The sequence below is a fragment of the Engraulis encrasicolus genome, chromosome 1 (assembly GCF_034702125.1).
Source record: "Engraulis encrasicolus isolate BLACKSEA-1 chromosome 1, IST_EnEncr_1.0, whole genome shotgun sequence".
Classification (NCBI taxonomy): Eukaryota; Metazoa; Chordata; class Actinopteri; order Clupeiformes; family Engraulidae; genus Engraulis; species Engraulis encrasicolus.
Genome location: NC_085857.1, coordinates 43,713,960 through 43,729,078, shown reverse-complemented (window position 1 = coordinate 43,729,078; position 15,119 = coordinate 43,713,960). Strand labels below are relative to the sequence as shown.

At 42.2% G+C, this 15,119-nt stretch overlaps 2 protein-coding genes across 4 annotated transcripts in view; one reads left to right on the top strand and one right to left on the bottom strand.

The window, feature by feature from the left end:
• Positions 1 to 456: 456 nt before the first annotated feature.
• On the bottom strand, positions 457 to 5,621 carry LOC134435355 (uncharacterized). Of its 3 annotated transcripts, none has more exons than XM_063184386.1 (8): positions 5,440 to 5,621; positions 4,400 to 4,575; positions 3,866 to 3,937; positions 3,414 to 3,509; positions 3,001 to 3,138; positions 2,469 to 2,561; positions 1,652 to 1,717; positions 457 to 1,313 (listed from the first exon to the last, which is right to left on the bottom strand). In XM_063184386.1, the coding sequence occupies exons 2-8, from the start codon at positions 4,478 to 4,480 to the stop codon at positions 705 to 707; spliced, it is 1,155 nt and encodes a 384-aa protein (XP_063040456.1). In that variant the 5' UTR covers positions 4,481 to 4,575; positions 5,440 to 5,621; the 3' UTR covers positions 457 to 704. The 3 variants fall into 3 exon arrangements, with proteins under 3 accessions (XP_063040456.1, XP_063040372.1, XP_063040544.1); XM_063184302.1 differs by having other exon boundaries at positions 4,400 to 4,486; XM_063184474.1 differs by having other exon boundaries at positions 3,001 to 3,129; positions 4,400 to 4,486.
• A 474-nt stretch (positions 5,622 to 6,095) lies between these two features.
• The window catches only part of tab1 (TGF-beta activated kinase 1/MAP3K7 binding protein 1), a 32,796-nt gene continuing 23,772 nt past the window's right edge, over positions 6,096 to 15,119 (top strand). Inside the window, exons 1-5 of the mRNA XM_063203120.1 lie at positions 6,096 to 6,139; positions 6,992 to 7,122; positions 7,785 to 7,935; positions 10,185 to 10,271; positions 12,967 to 13,105. Coding sequence (XP_063059190.1) covers positions 6,107 to 6,139; positions 6,992 to 7,122; positions 7,785 to 7,935; positions 10,185 to 10,271; positions 12,967 to 13,105 — 541 coding nt within the window. The 5' untranslated portion in view covers positions 6,096 to 6,106. The remainder of the gene's footprint in view (positions 6,140 to 6,991; positions 7,123 to 7,784; positions 7,936 to 10,184; positions 10,272 to 12,966; positions 13,106 to 15,119) is intronic.

Here is a 15,119-nt window from a genome sequence, read left to right as displayed (position 1 = left end):
GTGACAGAAACATTGCAATATGAAGACATATTAAGAGGTTAATAGTCATCTTAAACTTCCACAGCACTCTCCAATAACTGAGGTACTGACTGGTTAGGAGCCAGTCTTTAAGACCCTTGTAGTTGGCCTTGCAGCTGCCCATTCACAAACGTTGACATACATGCCACACCACAGGACGCAATTTGTGTTACGAAATTAAACTTGTAGTTAATATTACTGTCTTGAGTTTTTTTCACATTCACATATCTTAATATAAAGTTAATATTTATGCAATCATGCCAAATGCTTCATACATTATTCAAAATGTTGTTGATTAATTTATATATGTATTATGTTCCAGGTTTCATTAATGTTACAGTCACACCGCAGGATATTTGACATATAAACCTTTACATAAATCTTAACAAAAATGTTTTTTTTCTCATCTAAGACTAATATGAAACATAATGTACCACATCATCTTTATTGAAATTTGTTTTTAAGAGGAAAAATAACCAATGTTACGAAAAAACAGGGCGTCACGTCTCCCACCCACCAGCGGAGTTGGGGTGCAGGGGGTTCCCATAAGACAGTCCCGCTGGAGAGCACTTGGAGTCTTGAGGTGAGAGGTGCAACCAGGGCCGTTGACAGCTTTGGCTGGGCCCGGGACAAAGTCATCTGATAGGGCCCCCTCAACCAATACATTCCATGTAATGAGGGCCTAATTATGTCCCCCTGATTCTCCTGCCTAGGCTCCTGAGGCTCTTGCCCAGGCGTCTCAGGAAAGGGCAGCAGACCCCATTCTCTCCTTCCTGAGCGCCTTCCTCCTCCACGCAGGCTCCACTTCCACCACGTCGCTCGGCTGCGTCCTTCTGCATGGTCTGGGGAATGCTAAGGGGCTCCACCTTCCTACCTCTCCGTCCCAGGCTCCTGAGGGTCTTGCCCAGGCGTCTCAGGAAAGGGCAGCAGACCCCCTTCTCTCCTCTCTGTGTGCCCTCCTCCACGCAGACCCCACTTCCACTTCCACCACGTCGCTCGGCTGCGTCCTCCTCAACAACAGCCTGGTCCTGCAGCAGCTGCTGGGTGGGTGTCTGCTGCTGAGGGGAGCCGGCAGATGCATCAGCTGCAGCAATGTCCAGGACGGGTGACTCATGGTCAGTGGAGGCCGGGCAGTCATCCCCCTCGGAGGTCTCCTGGCTGTCCGCGGGCTCGTTCCAGCATGTCGGCACCATCACTGTGAGCTTCCTCACTGGGCGGAGGCTGGCATTGACGATGCCTTTGGCGGTGGTGGTTGGCTTTCTCAAGTTTCTCCTGAGACGAGGGTCACTGAAGGCCTTCTCAAACAAACGCGCGCGCGCACACACACACACAGACATGCAGACGCACACACAAACACACACACACACATTTAATTGGGTCACTGGTATTTTTTTAATTTTTTGACACCAGGTTACACAGCTCTTCTATTAATTCATTGAATTGATTAATAATTGTTAATTAATAACAATGTATATACTGTTTTGAAAATCAAGTAAAAAAAAAAATTGAATCCATGCCATGGTAGTATAATCTGTTGTTGCCCCACACTGACGTCTTGTACTGAAACGCATCAATGACATTTTTACAAATTCCTCACACCTCACTGCATCACTTTATTCACTCTATAGCTTACCGCAAGAAGGCTGTGATCATCGTTCAAATCACGGATGCTCGGTCCTTCGTCAGGGTCTTGATTAAACTAAACAGACAAACACACCAAAAACACACACACACACACACACACACACACACACACACACACACACACACACACACACACACACACACACACACACACACACACACACACACACACACACACACACACATTGGGCCTTCATTACATCTCACAACTAGTAGCAGAGGAGTCAAATAGTAAAAGTAAAAGCAAAAAAAACCCAACAACACAGTTTCCATCCAACAGAGGTAACTTATCTGAGTAACCAGTAGACCTGTGTACTTGTCTTACGATCAGCTGTTTACTTCTGACTAGGAGGCACTACTAAGATAGCAGCCTAACCTCAGCTTCCCTCAGTTACTCTGGAGCCAACGTATTTCAGTGAATCTTGATGTATCACTAATATTTTCAGTGCACCAAACTCAGTCCTCTTTAAGTGAACCAAAAAGACAACTGACAGACAGCAAAAGGACTCAGTTGTGTTTTTTTGTGTGTTATTGTGAGTCTATTATGAAAAGAACCAGCTGCTCTTTCTGGTCCCTTTAGGCTTTTATGGTGTGTCAGTTCTCTTTTTGATCAAACTCGGTCCTCCAGAGCTCTACTCCAGTGATAGGATAACACCCAGTCACAAGTGTAATTTGTCAGGACTTCTAACCGCACGGAGACTATGTCAATAAAGGTCTGGAGCATTCACATATGTGCAGAAGGTTTGAGTTCGCTTAATTGGCTGAAAGGGAGCAGGTGTGAAAACACTGTACAATGCGCAGCCTACCTCAGTGCTGGAGGCGTCACTGAGATGGCAGTCTCCAGCATTCGTGATGCCTCTGATAGCGTTCCAGATCTCATCATCGTCATCGCCCTCAACCTGAGCACACATACAAATATAATTCTCATGTCCATGTGCATACTCACAGAGACAAATATCGGTATGTCACCTTGAAGTTACTGTATGCAGCTGCATTAGTTGATTTGGGTATCAACCAAATGCGTTAATGTAGGGCCTAGATTGCAGGGATTGACCTGTGTATTTTTAACCCCTTATCATCTTCCTCATCATGTTTTGTACTGTTATGCTTTGGTGGTGAGGTCCCATGAATGAGTATTAAATATCTCTCTCTCTCTCTCACACACACACACACACACACACACACACACACACACACACACACACACACACACACACACACACACACACACACACACACACACACACACACACACACACACACACACGCACATACACACACACACACACACACACTCACTTTAAAATATATTCAGTGGTTAGAGACGTTGCTACTCACGTCGCTAAGGCTTGTGCCATCTCCCAAGCATGCGTTGCTGTCTGCGGCTCTTGAGTCATCACGAACCCCAGGCCTCGTCCAGCTCTTCACCCCTCTAGGTGGGAGGGCTCTGGCTGATGGAAGACGAGGCTGAGGTACCTACATCAATGACAGAGGGAGAGCGAGAGAGAGAGAGAGAGAGAGAGAGAGAGAGAGAGAGAGAGAGAGAGAGAGAGAGCGAGAGAGAGAGAGACATTCCAGATTGTAAACAAAATGGTAGTGATGATGTAATAAATGTTTTAATCAGTCACGCTGAGTATTAGGAAAGCAAAGTAGTTATGAAAATATCAATGATTTTTCAGCAAACAGTGAGTGGTGGGATCACCGATCCATCTACGTCAAAGGGCTTCAGTGGCTTCAACTGCACGTCTTACCTGGCTGGGGCCTGCAGAGACAGTACTGGAGTCGGAGGAAGCGCTGATGTCAGCCTCTCTGCTCCAGTCCTCCTGGCTCAAAGACTCACTTGTGGGCTAAAATAGAATGCATAGTAGGTAAAGTAGATGGAAGACAGATTTAAACACAGTGAACAAAAAGAAAAAAGGCTTGTCATAATATAGCACTAATTTCATTCATACAATGGGTCTGAAACAGCCAAATTGAGAAAAGATTAGATTCTTGGGAGGAGTGAACCCAACTTCCTATTTACCCAATTGTTGATTTGATTGACACATGTTCTGACAACATGAGTAATCCTCCCAGATAATATAACCCAATCAACATGGAGGCTAAAGTGAATTGACTGGAGTTATACACGGCAACAGCAAGGCCAGAGTAGCCTAATTGGTAGAATGATCATGTCAGCGCTGCTGACAGCTCTTTGCCTTACCTTGTTGGGACCTTCAGAGATGGGGCTGGGGCTGGAGGCACCACTGCTCGATTCTTCACTCGAAGTCAGAGGCTAAAACATGAATTAGATTTAAGTACTGTGAAAATACGAGACTCCCTGGGTGGTGCCGAGCAAAAAAAAAGGCATCTGTGAGTGAATGGGCTAATGCAGTGGCTCCCCCCCCCCCCTGGACTTCATCTTAAGACTTCCAAGTCCCCCTTGACCTCATCATAAGCCTTCCAACGCCCTTGACCTCATCAACAACCCCTTTAGTATTACAAAAAAAAAAAAAAAATGACTAATGCCCCCAATGACAATAAGCACCGCCCCCTCACCGGCTCCCCAACACCCCCTGGGAGGCTGTACTGCCCCCCGTTGGGAAACACTGGGCTAATGTAATGTGATGGGTCCTCCTCTAAGTATAGGAACAAGATATATTATTGAAGTCAGTCCATATGTATTATCCTAGTTTATGTCATTTGGTGCAAAATATTGTTACATAGCCTCTGTAAATTCAGTGGCAGCAGATCTTACCTCACTGGCAGCTTCAGATATGAGGCTGATGGTGGACACATCATCGCTGCATTCATCACTCACACTCTCCCCATCACTCATGATGGGCTAAAACACAACACAACACAACACAACACAACACAACACAACACAACACAACACAACACAACACAACACAACACAACACAACACAACATCTGATTATTTTATAGTGTCTGAAAATGAATAAATAAATACACACAAATATATCAGTATAAACAAATATATCAAGGAGTTCTGTCCGTCAAGATCCTTACCTATCTCCTCCAATTGCTTGGTTTACATGATATGATTTAATTAAAAAATATAGGCCTATTACTACAACTACATTTTACTTAAATGGTGCATAGGCTACAACGGAGAGTGTGAATAGAATCAGGGAACAGCAAGTGATTATGAGGCCACCCGATGGGGCGGGACAAAGGGGCATGTTGTCCCGGGCCCAAGAAGATAGGGGGCCCAGATTTGGGTCCCCATTACATTGTATGTTTTGGATAGGGGTCCTTTCAGAAGACTTTGTCCCGGGCCCAGAAAAAGCTTTCAGCGGCCCTGGTCATAATTGTTGTCTTAGCAACCAACATCATCAGTTGAAGCTACTGTTGAAGCCAATGGGAGTAGTGGTTGAAACCATTGACATCCTGTACAGTCATATTGGCAATCTAAGGTATTTGGTTCTTGATTGTGATTGGCTGATTTGGTATCCCATGCCGTTGTATGAGCAGTGTGTGATGTGATATCCAGTTTCAAAGGCATAGTCCATTGGTGTTTTCCTGGTAACCACTTCTCCTAAAAATACCCTAATCCATTTCCCCCCCTTTTTCCAGCCTAAATATTTGTTAAACTAGACATAGAGTAGTAGTTGAGTTGAGAGAACTATGTGTGACTTTCACATCCATTAAAATTAAAAAAGTTGCTCCCTTGCCTCTCAAAAAACAGTAATTGTAACAAAATATTGCACACTTATAGGCTCAAGGATTATGCTTTGTTTCTTTAAAAATACCAAGATTAAACCAATGTCTTACCTGAGATGTGGTGGATTCAAAAAAGGATGTCAAACTAAGTTTTTAAAAAGGAAAATAACAACGATTCAAAAGAATACATGAATTAAGTGTGCCACAATCCTGAAATGAACAAAAATCTGTCAACACAATAACCACTTCTCATAACACTATAATGCTGCAGTCAGTCTCATCCAAAAGTAACTAATGAACATTATAGCCTTGTCATTACTAACATTCTCTAAGCCCTTATGACACAATACTTTCACACATTCTTTATGATGTCATCAGTTGTTGGTGGGTATTTTATGGCAAGAAAAAATAAAAGTGGGAATTCATCAAATAAATCTCTCTTTTTTCCAGATTAGTATATATTTTGCAAAGTGACGCAATTTTACATATTTCCAGGGGCTCAAAGCAAGGGACACAGTCAAAAACCTTGGTGAATGAATAAATGAATGAATGAATTAATTAATTTTAACAGAAATGTGTGGAACGATTCCATCAATGCTGCTTCCAGCTCTTTTCTTTGACACACATTGACAGTACAGTAGATATATTATACTGTCAATGTTGACACAGGACAGGTCTAGAGCGCAGTTTGCGCATCTGCCTTTATGAAACATGCCGCTACGTGAGATGCGTGTTTTTCGACGTCAGTACGTCGCCAAAGTTTTCAGTTCCGCTCAACATGGCGGCGCAGCGAAGGAACCTAATGCAGAGCGTAAGAAATCATTTGAGTTATCTTATTTTGTGCGGTTCGTGTGCAAAGTTTTTCTCATTTAAATGAGAAGACAGTGTAATGGTCATCTGGACTTGTGCATGACACTCGAAAAAAAAATATGAAAGAGTCCCGAATACTTGCGTAGCATCACAACAGCCCTGGGAGTTCAAACATAGCTAGGGTAGTTAGCATAGTAGCAAACTTTATTTTGTCGGCCTTGCAATATAATGTTTTGCTCCTGTTGTTCTGGTCGCACATAATTTCTTATTTTGGCAGCACGAGGAAAACCTCCCACCCACTCCAAAAAGGAAAACAAATGTAGACTTTATTCTATTCCCCTGTCAAATGGAGCCGACTGATGGTAGGCTACAGTAAGGTGGCAAGCAAGTTGTCTAGTTAGCATAACAAAGGTTGGAGTATAGGCTGTTGACGTTAATAAAATAGTCTTGCCGTTGGCTAACATTGCACAATGTTAGCCTAAATATACCCAAATTGTTTAAACGCCTTGACGAGTGTGTTTGTGTACTTTCGGTAATCCCATGGTATGACTGAAAACTGTCATTGCATCCCATGTTATGGACGCGAGGCAGTTACCTGGCAGGCTTGCAGAAACACTGTAGTTTCGCTGGCAATGCATGTTGTGCGCACTTAGACCCAAGACAGAAATCTTTTCCCAGACCCCTTTTTCCTCCACATCCACACACACACACACACACACACACACACACACACACACACACACACACACACACACACACACACACACACACAACAGTCAGTCATTTTACTACGGTATGTTAAAGACATGGGGATGTCCTCATATTGACCATCCATCTTTTCTCTTACTTCTAGCACCAGAGCTGGACGGATGACCTGCCCCTCTGCCAGCTGTGTGGCGTGGGCAGTGCACCGAACTGTGTCTACAGTCCGGATGGCAAAGGCACCCAGAGCCACCCATATGAAGATGGCCATTTCCGGTTCAGGTAGGTCTACAAATATATTTTGTTACCGCTAAGGTAGGGTGTTTCAAGCTAACAGGCAGACTTTGTGCTTGGACATAATGATACTACTGTGCATTTTTGCATTTCTGAGTAAACCCTTTCAGGATATTTTCAGTCAACTGGCATTAAACATACCCTACTTGCAAAGTATACGCCACTGATGATCTGGTTAATTTCGGAACACATTTTTGTCCAAAATTGTGTTTGTAATCAGTTAGAGCAGGTGTTTGCCCCCCTTCATCAGCTCTAACCCTTCTTCAGTCAGTTTTGATTCTGAACCAGAAGGTTTTTTTTCTCTAGTACAGTGTACAGTACAATATGTTAATCTTTTTTTTTTTTCAATCATTGTTGCTGTGAAGAGTAGGGCTGGAATGCACAGAACGACTTTGGTTTCACCATGGTCACAACATTCACCCAGTCGGCTCCTCTGGCACGCCCATTAAACCGCATTGTTTTCCCCTCCGAATGCTGCGTGCGATCCAATCACTGCCAGTCATTTGGCATATTGATTATCCAATGCGGGGGAAAACAAGCAATTTCATGGGCGTTCCCAGAGTTGTAGACTGCTTCTATATGCTGTGCTTGTGTTGCCCACCTCCCTTCTTTTCACCATGTTTTCTATTGTTCATTTCCTATCCAATCAGAGGTGAGGACTGCTTCCTGTACGGGGTGTTCAATGGCTACGACGGCAGCAGGGTGGCCAACTTCATGTCGCAGTGTCTGACGGCAGAGCTCCTGCTGGGGCAGCTCAACTCCACGCACTCCGACGCAGACGTCCGCAGGATCCTGTCACAGGTCAGCCTCTTGCTGCACTGCACCGGTAGCCAGGCCACATCCTCCTAGTGAAGCAAAACCTTCAGTACTGCTTCTAGTCAGGCCAAGAGAAATGTAAATATCATGTCTGATCTCCAGAAAACTCCACCCAGTTTGTCGGGTACCAGTCAACCTGTAGCAAACCTAGGGAGGCGGGTCAACCATGGCGTTTGGGAAGCGTTCATTAAGTGCATTCGATTAGTCATCAACGCATGCATTCGCATTTAGACAGCAATGCACTCTGGATGAAAATGCTGCATGACGGTTAGATTTCGAGAGACGAAACACTGAAGAAAGCATTCATAGAACTGAACAGGGGCAATTCGTAACGCCAATATGGCGTGTGCCTGCATATCTCCCACCTGTCCGTCAACAAGAGCCAGTTGCTTGTAGAGCTAGGGTGCATTTCTCAAAACCAAAGTGTCTTACTACATTAGCTACTTTGTTGTTTTCAATGCATTTTCCCATTGGCAACTACAGAAGTTGCTAACAGGCTAGCAACTTCTCTTTTGAGAAATGAACCCCTGCGCTGTTCTTTATCCGATCTGTTTTAGAGGATTAAAGTGCGCTGGTTCTTTGGATATTTCAGAACGCCGTGGAGAGTCGGTCAGAACTCTTATGAATGCACATGAGTCCGTTATTTTCTAAAGTGAATGTTGTTTATTCTTGAGGAAGGGATAACAACTGAAATAGCCATTGGACTTGATGAAAGGACTGTATAGTTGCTTTGTGTGTAGTCTACAAGAAACAAATATACAATAAAGTATAATGAGTACTTGGAATGAATTACCACAGCTACATATACACACGGGCTACATAACTGAGTGGGCTAGATAAAGTGCCTAACACATGGCAGCATCAATATGAAACACAAATCACTTAATATCTCGATTGAAACATAAAAGCACTTCTTCTTACTTCTGATTACTTACTGGAAATCTACATAAAGACTAAATGTACAGCTTAGCGATTTCACTCTGCAGATAATTACTTAAGCAAACGTTACCAGATCAAACATTCAAATAACGTCTCACTCGACTGACATCCGACATTTAAACTTACATCCAGCACAAAATTACCGTCTAAATATTAACAACAAACATACTAGACATGACAGCATTACTCACTGTTTTCAGGACACACACTTCTTTGACTCAAACAGCAAACTAAATGGCTAAAACATGTTGACTAAACTTCAAACTTAAACTTAACGGGCGGCTCCGAGCTGCGCTGATAATCTTCTCCTCCCTGGCACAAACTCGCGCAGCCAACGTTCTCCATCAGAACGCACTTTCCCCCTCAGTCTATAGCTGCCTTAAAGAGCCAGCTGCCCTTTCTAACCCAATCATCTCACTGTTTCAATGCATAAGCTTTTATGACTGTTCAAACCTATTCGCTATGCCTTCGTAATATCTGATGGCAGATCACATGTGTGGGGAGTCCGCACCACTTGATCCTACAGGCCGCCAAGCAGAACGTGTTTTGAAGTGAAGTGCAGTCTGGAGACATTGAGAATGGACTAGCTCTGAAACGTCTGTTTCTCCAGTTAACCTTAGACCTCTGTTGTTTAATTTCGGCTTCAATACACTTTTTCACACACGCCTTGTGTGTGCCTCCTTTTTTCCATTATCTTGAGTGATTACTACTTCATGGGAGTGCACGCACCAAGCAATACACGGGTGTTAAAGTGATACTGTCCCATTTTTGGAAATAAGCTTATTTTACCCCTTCCCTTGAGTTAAACAATAGGGTTTTACCGTTCTCCTGTACTTTCAACCGTTTTCTAGTTATGACAGTGCAAATTTTACCTCAAAGCTAACAGTTAACATTGAGTCCTATGAGACCAGTTAGCCGCGAGCTGGTCTCATAGGACTCAATGTTAACTGCTAGCATGGAGGTAAAATTTGCACTGCCATACCCAGAGAATGGTTGAAAGTACAGGAGAATGGTAAAACCATATTATTTAACTCAAGGGGAGGTGTAAAATAAGCTTATTTCCAAAAATGGGACAGTATCACTTTAAGTGCAGGCACCGACCTTAGTTGGTCTTTTGTCTGCCACTTCCGTGGGCCAGTTCACTTCAGTGGTACCAGTTCAGTGTGTATGTGCAGTTGTAATATTAGTCAAAATTACCACACACAGTCTTATTTTCCCCACATATACATTTCATTTCTGTATTTATTAAATGCCTTCTATAAAGAATCTCTGATTCTATTGTGTCATTATTTCAGGCATTTGATGCGGTGGAGAAGAGTTACTTTGAGACCATTGGTGATGCTCTGGCAGAGAAAGCCAACCTGCAGTCGCAGATCCCTGAGGTAAGGAATGGACGTGCGGCAGACATCGAGAGATGATGAGGTTCACTGATGAAGAACAGATGACACAGTAAATTGTGCAGTATTAATTTAACATGAAAATGAAGATAATTTCCACGACACCAGGCTCCAGTTTCTCTCTTTTTATAGTGGTGTTTCAGGCAGCATGTGACTGATGAAGGGCATGCTGGCTGAGACATCACTATATTGAAATAAGAGAAATGGGAGCCTGGTGGACTTAATTTTCAGGTTTCATACTTGTATGACTTTGCTGGTCCTGCACCAAATCTTTTTGAGACAGATGTGCATGTTTTTTACTTTGTTAAACTCTGCATTAATTTAACAACAGAGTGAAATTGAGGTTGTTCATCATCGGCTTATGCACCCAAGAGGGAGCAAATGGCAAGTCAATTGTAAGGCCACTACTCGTATATTGTTGCCCTGTTAAGGCAATGTTTCCTTTTTTGTTGTCATTCTGTAGTGTGTGACAATGAGAAAAGCATCGTATTTGGTAACCATGAAGTAAACATGATGCACAAAATATTGATCTTTGATCCCAAGGATTGAGTTTCTCTAAAGCAGTTAAAATTTAAAATGATAATCCTCATTGTCATCTTGTGCAGAAAGAAAACTATTTGTGTATACAAGATCACAGCTTAAAGGACCAGTTCAGTCAATTTCAACATGCAGTTGTAATGCTCACACGACCTTTGACTTGTCAGTACCTGAGGTTTTTTTTCTTCTTCTTCAGCCTTTTCCAAGATCTTGGTCATTGTAATGGGGGCAGCGCTTTGTTTACGTTTCCAAAAAACATTTATATTTATTCCCAAAAACATCCGAAAGGTTATACAACATCAGCAGACAACTAGCAAACAGCGCACCCTTATGGGAAAATATTTGGAATAGGTCTATGTTCATTTTTCAAAAATAAATGTAACAAACGCTGCCCCCATTAGAATAGCTCATATCTCGGAAAGGGCTTAGCCGAACTGACAAGTCAAGGGTAGCATGAGCAATACAACAGCATATTGAAATTGACTGAACTGGTCCTTAAACAAAATGTAAACAGCATTTTCTGCTGAACATTTTTAGTAAAAAAGGTTAGGTGTGTAAATCAGCCTTCATTAATCCAATTTAATATTAATTTCTGAAGCCAATGATAAAATTATTTTCAATACTGAAAGCCCCACGATTCGATTCGATTTGATTTGATTCTATTAAATGGTTCATATTTTTTACCTTACATTAATAAGTAAGTAAATGTTGTAATATTGTAAACTTCTAAAGAAGTTTACTGCACACTTTCTTGACTTTATGCTCGTTTATTAGAGCGAACAACGCGTTTCGCCTCTGTGCGTCCTCAGGTTGGCTCAGGTATGCTCAGCTGTAATATTCTATTTGCATGCATTTTATTTGAGAAACATCATGATTACAGTCAGCAGGGCTCCAAATCAACTTTTTGTTTTCTCGATCACCAGCCATAATGGCTAGTAGATGTCAATCTTACTCGCCAAACACGCACAAACTAATGGGTCAAAGTGGCTAGTAAACTTTCTTCCCTACCAGCCAAACTGAATATTCGCCAGCATGTGGCCAGATGGTGGGTGTTAATTCACCTCACAAGATCAAGAGTGCAATAACACCAAAAATAGCACCAAAAAAAGATTAATTGATGCTTTTGTGGACGTATTGATTATTTGTATCAGCAACTTCAGTGCATTGATATAAATCAATTATTATTTACACCACTAGTAAAGGTGGGTTGTGGGTTGCTTGCCAGTATCAGATACATTTGGCTCATGATTTGAAATGTTCTTTTTTTTCTCAATGTTTTTCTTTTTGCTTTCTCTATTGTTGTACCTCTGTATGTCCTCAAGGGGGTGTGCTTTCACCACCAAATTTGAAATGACGATACACATTGTACCGGTATGTTTATATCAAGTGCAGAAGGGAAGCCACGTTAAGGTGCACAGCACCCACTCTGAACACCCTGTAGAATTACAACATATACAGGTGCAGGCCAATGAAATTAGAATATCGAGTTGATTTATTACAATAAAACCCCTTTGAAAATGAGTGGGATGTTATTTCTGGTGAAGTAGAATTTAAAAAACGCCAAAGCACCAAAACGTGGTATGATAATTTATGGGGTATTATGAAGAGGGTAGTGTGGGTCACCAGATCTACAAACAAAAGCCGCTGACAGCAAAGCATCAAGGATATCTGTGCTTCCATAACTCCCATGCAATGCCCTGCCATTGACTTCAATGTTAAACCCATCATGGCAGTGATTAAGTAGAAGACATTTCTAACCAAATATTAAACATTGACCTGTTATTTAGAAAGTGCAGAATTTGAACTGATTTGATGTGAGCCGAATTTCTTTCTTTTTTCTGAAGAAAATGGTGATTTCAGAAAATATTCTAATTTTGTGAGATACCTAATTCTTGTGTTTTTGGAGCTGGAAGCCCAAAATATGTAAGAATAAACAAACAAATGATTGGAAGAGTTTGAAATGTGGGCCATGAATCTAAAATCTATGAAAGTTTAACATTATTGATGTAATTATGGAAATGAATCAACTTTTTCACGCTATTCTAATTTTATGGCCTGCACCTGTATTGTTTTCCCTGCTTCATTTCTTGCATTTTTCTTGTTCTTGTCCTCGTTTCCTGCCCTACCTCTGTGTGGTCACTAGGGGTTGCTCTTCCACCAGCTGACCCCTCAGTGCCAGAAGCTCTCTGATAGGCTGGGCGTGCTGGAGCAGGAAGTCAACGGTGGAGCCACTGCAGTGGTGGCCCTCATCCTCAACAACAAGCTGTACATCGCCAACGTCGGTTAGTGAGGCACACACACACACACACACACACACACACACACACACACACACACACACACACACACACACACACACACACACACACACACACACACACACACACACACACACACACAGAACTGTTAGATACATGCACAACCACAGATGCACACACACACATGCACGCACGCACGCACACCCATACACACGCACACCCATACACACACATACACATGCACACACATACACGCGCTCACACTACATCCACACACACGCTACATCCACACAAGGAAGTAAACCACACACACACACACACACACACACACACACACACACACACACACACACACACACACACACACACACACACACACACACACACACACACACACACACACACACACAAACTGACAACTATGCAGAGAGACACTTAAATAGTGTTTATGTCCTGTCTGCACTGGCGTGGAACTATGCAGCTGCTTACATGTTTACATAGTTCTGCACATTTTTAAGCAACCATTTGGCTGTTTGTACCAGTATTGAGTATTCCTCGAGCTTGAGAGTTGAGTTTTATCTTCACAATGTCTGCAACCTCTAAAGCAATGCTATTATGTTCGGAAGTAGTAATGTGACTTCTTGTTCTTGATGAAAAAAAAGAATGTCATACAAATATCAGGAGTGAACTACCGTTTTACAATTTTAAGAATTGACTGCAAGCCATCAGAATCCATTTTAATGCATCTGAATGCATGCCATTGCTTCTGAAGAGTCCATTTGACCGTGCTTTCTGATTCCGACAGCGAAAACAGTCTGGCATAACTCCCTGAAACAAAGCTGAATACATACTTCAAGGATATAATGTTTGTTTACCCAGAGATATTAGATGTAATGTGTGTTCCATGCACTTTGTCGCTAATAACTAGCCATTGGTCAGATTTTGAACCTTTCAAATGCTTAATACACCATGCCCGTGGTTCCATCACACAATAAGCTGTGCCTTTACAAACAACATCAAGCAAGGTCTTGATTCCTGGCGTTCTAGCCAAAAATCCAAAGACTGTGTGGAGCTCAGTGTGTTAATCTAAGACATATGTGGTTAAGCAGGCAAGCAAGTTGTTTTGCCATGTCATGCAATCCTTCATTTGTTTAACATTATGAATTAGCAGATGGCCACCACACTTCTTTAATATTACTACACTAGTGAGTTACAGTACAATACTGAGTACAACAGTCGGGCAGCCGTGGTTAGCGAGGTGGTCTTAAAATCAGAGGGTTGCAAGTTGGAATCCCACCCTTGCCTCTCCCTACACCTCTATCAAATGAAATGAAAATGCCATTGAGCAAGGCACCTAGCCCCACTTTGCACCAGGGGACTGTAACCAATACCCTGTAATAGGGCTGCACGATTATGGAAAAAATCATAATCACGATTATTTTGGTCAAAATCGTAATCACGATTATTAATCACGATTATTGATTTTTTTGCAGATTTTTGGGAAAAATATAACAAAATGAGATATAACCAAGAATGAATTATATACGGGATGAGCAAAATAAAATGAATTGTAATAATAATGTAAAGGCAATAGCATTAAACTTAGGTGGACAGATTTCTGGCCAGAAACACCAGCCTGTCAGTATGTTCTGGCTTCAAGGACGCTCTCAAAGGTAGGTCACTATTGCCATGATTAAATCACGATTGAAATCACAACTTCGATTTCACGATTTTATCACGATTTTCGATTATTTTCGATTAATTGTGCAGCCCTACCCTGTAAGTTGCTTTGGACAAGAGCGTCAGCTAAGTGTAATGCAATGCATTGATTTCCTCTGCAGTGATGTGTGTTTGCCCACATCGCGTGTGTGCCTCTGTGCGTGCTTGCGTTTGTGTGAGGTGCTCCGATCACCATTTTTTGGGTCCGATCACCGATACCGATCACCAAAATCTTTATCTGCCGATTACCGATCATTGCCGATCACAAAAATGATTTCCTATTTTTTTAATAGCCTATTAATTATCCTTATTGAATACC

Excerpts from the sequence above, each read along its gene's own strand:
- LOC134435355 (XM_063184386.1), bottom strand. The coding sequence starts at position 4,480 with ATGAGTGATGGGGAGAGTGTGAGTGATGAATGCAGCGATGATGTGTCC. Across the intron at positions 1,718-2,468 it reads GTGACGCCTCCAGCACTGAG|TTTAATCAAGACCCTGACGA; the intron begins GTAGGCTGCGCA and ends TTGTCTGTTTAG. Across the intron at positions 1,314-1,651 it reads ATGATCACAGCCTTCTTGCG|GCCTTCAGTGACCCTCGTCT; the intron begins GTAAGCTATAGA and ends TTGTTTGAGAAG.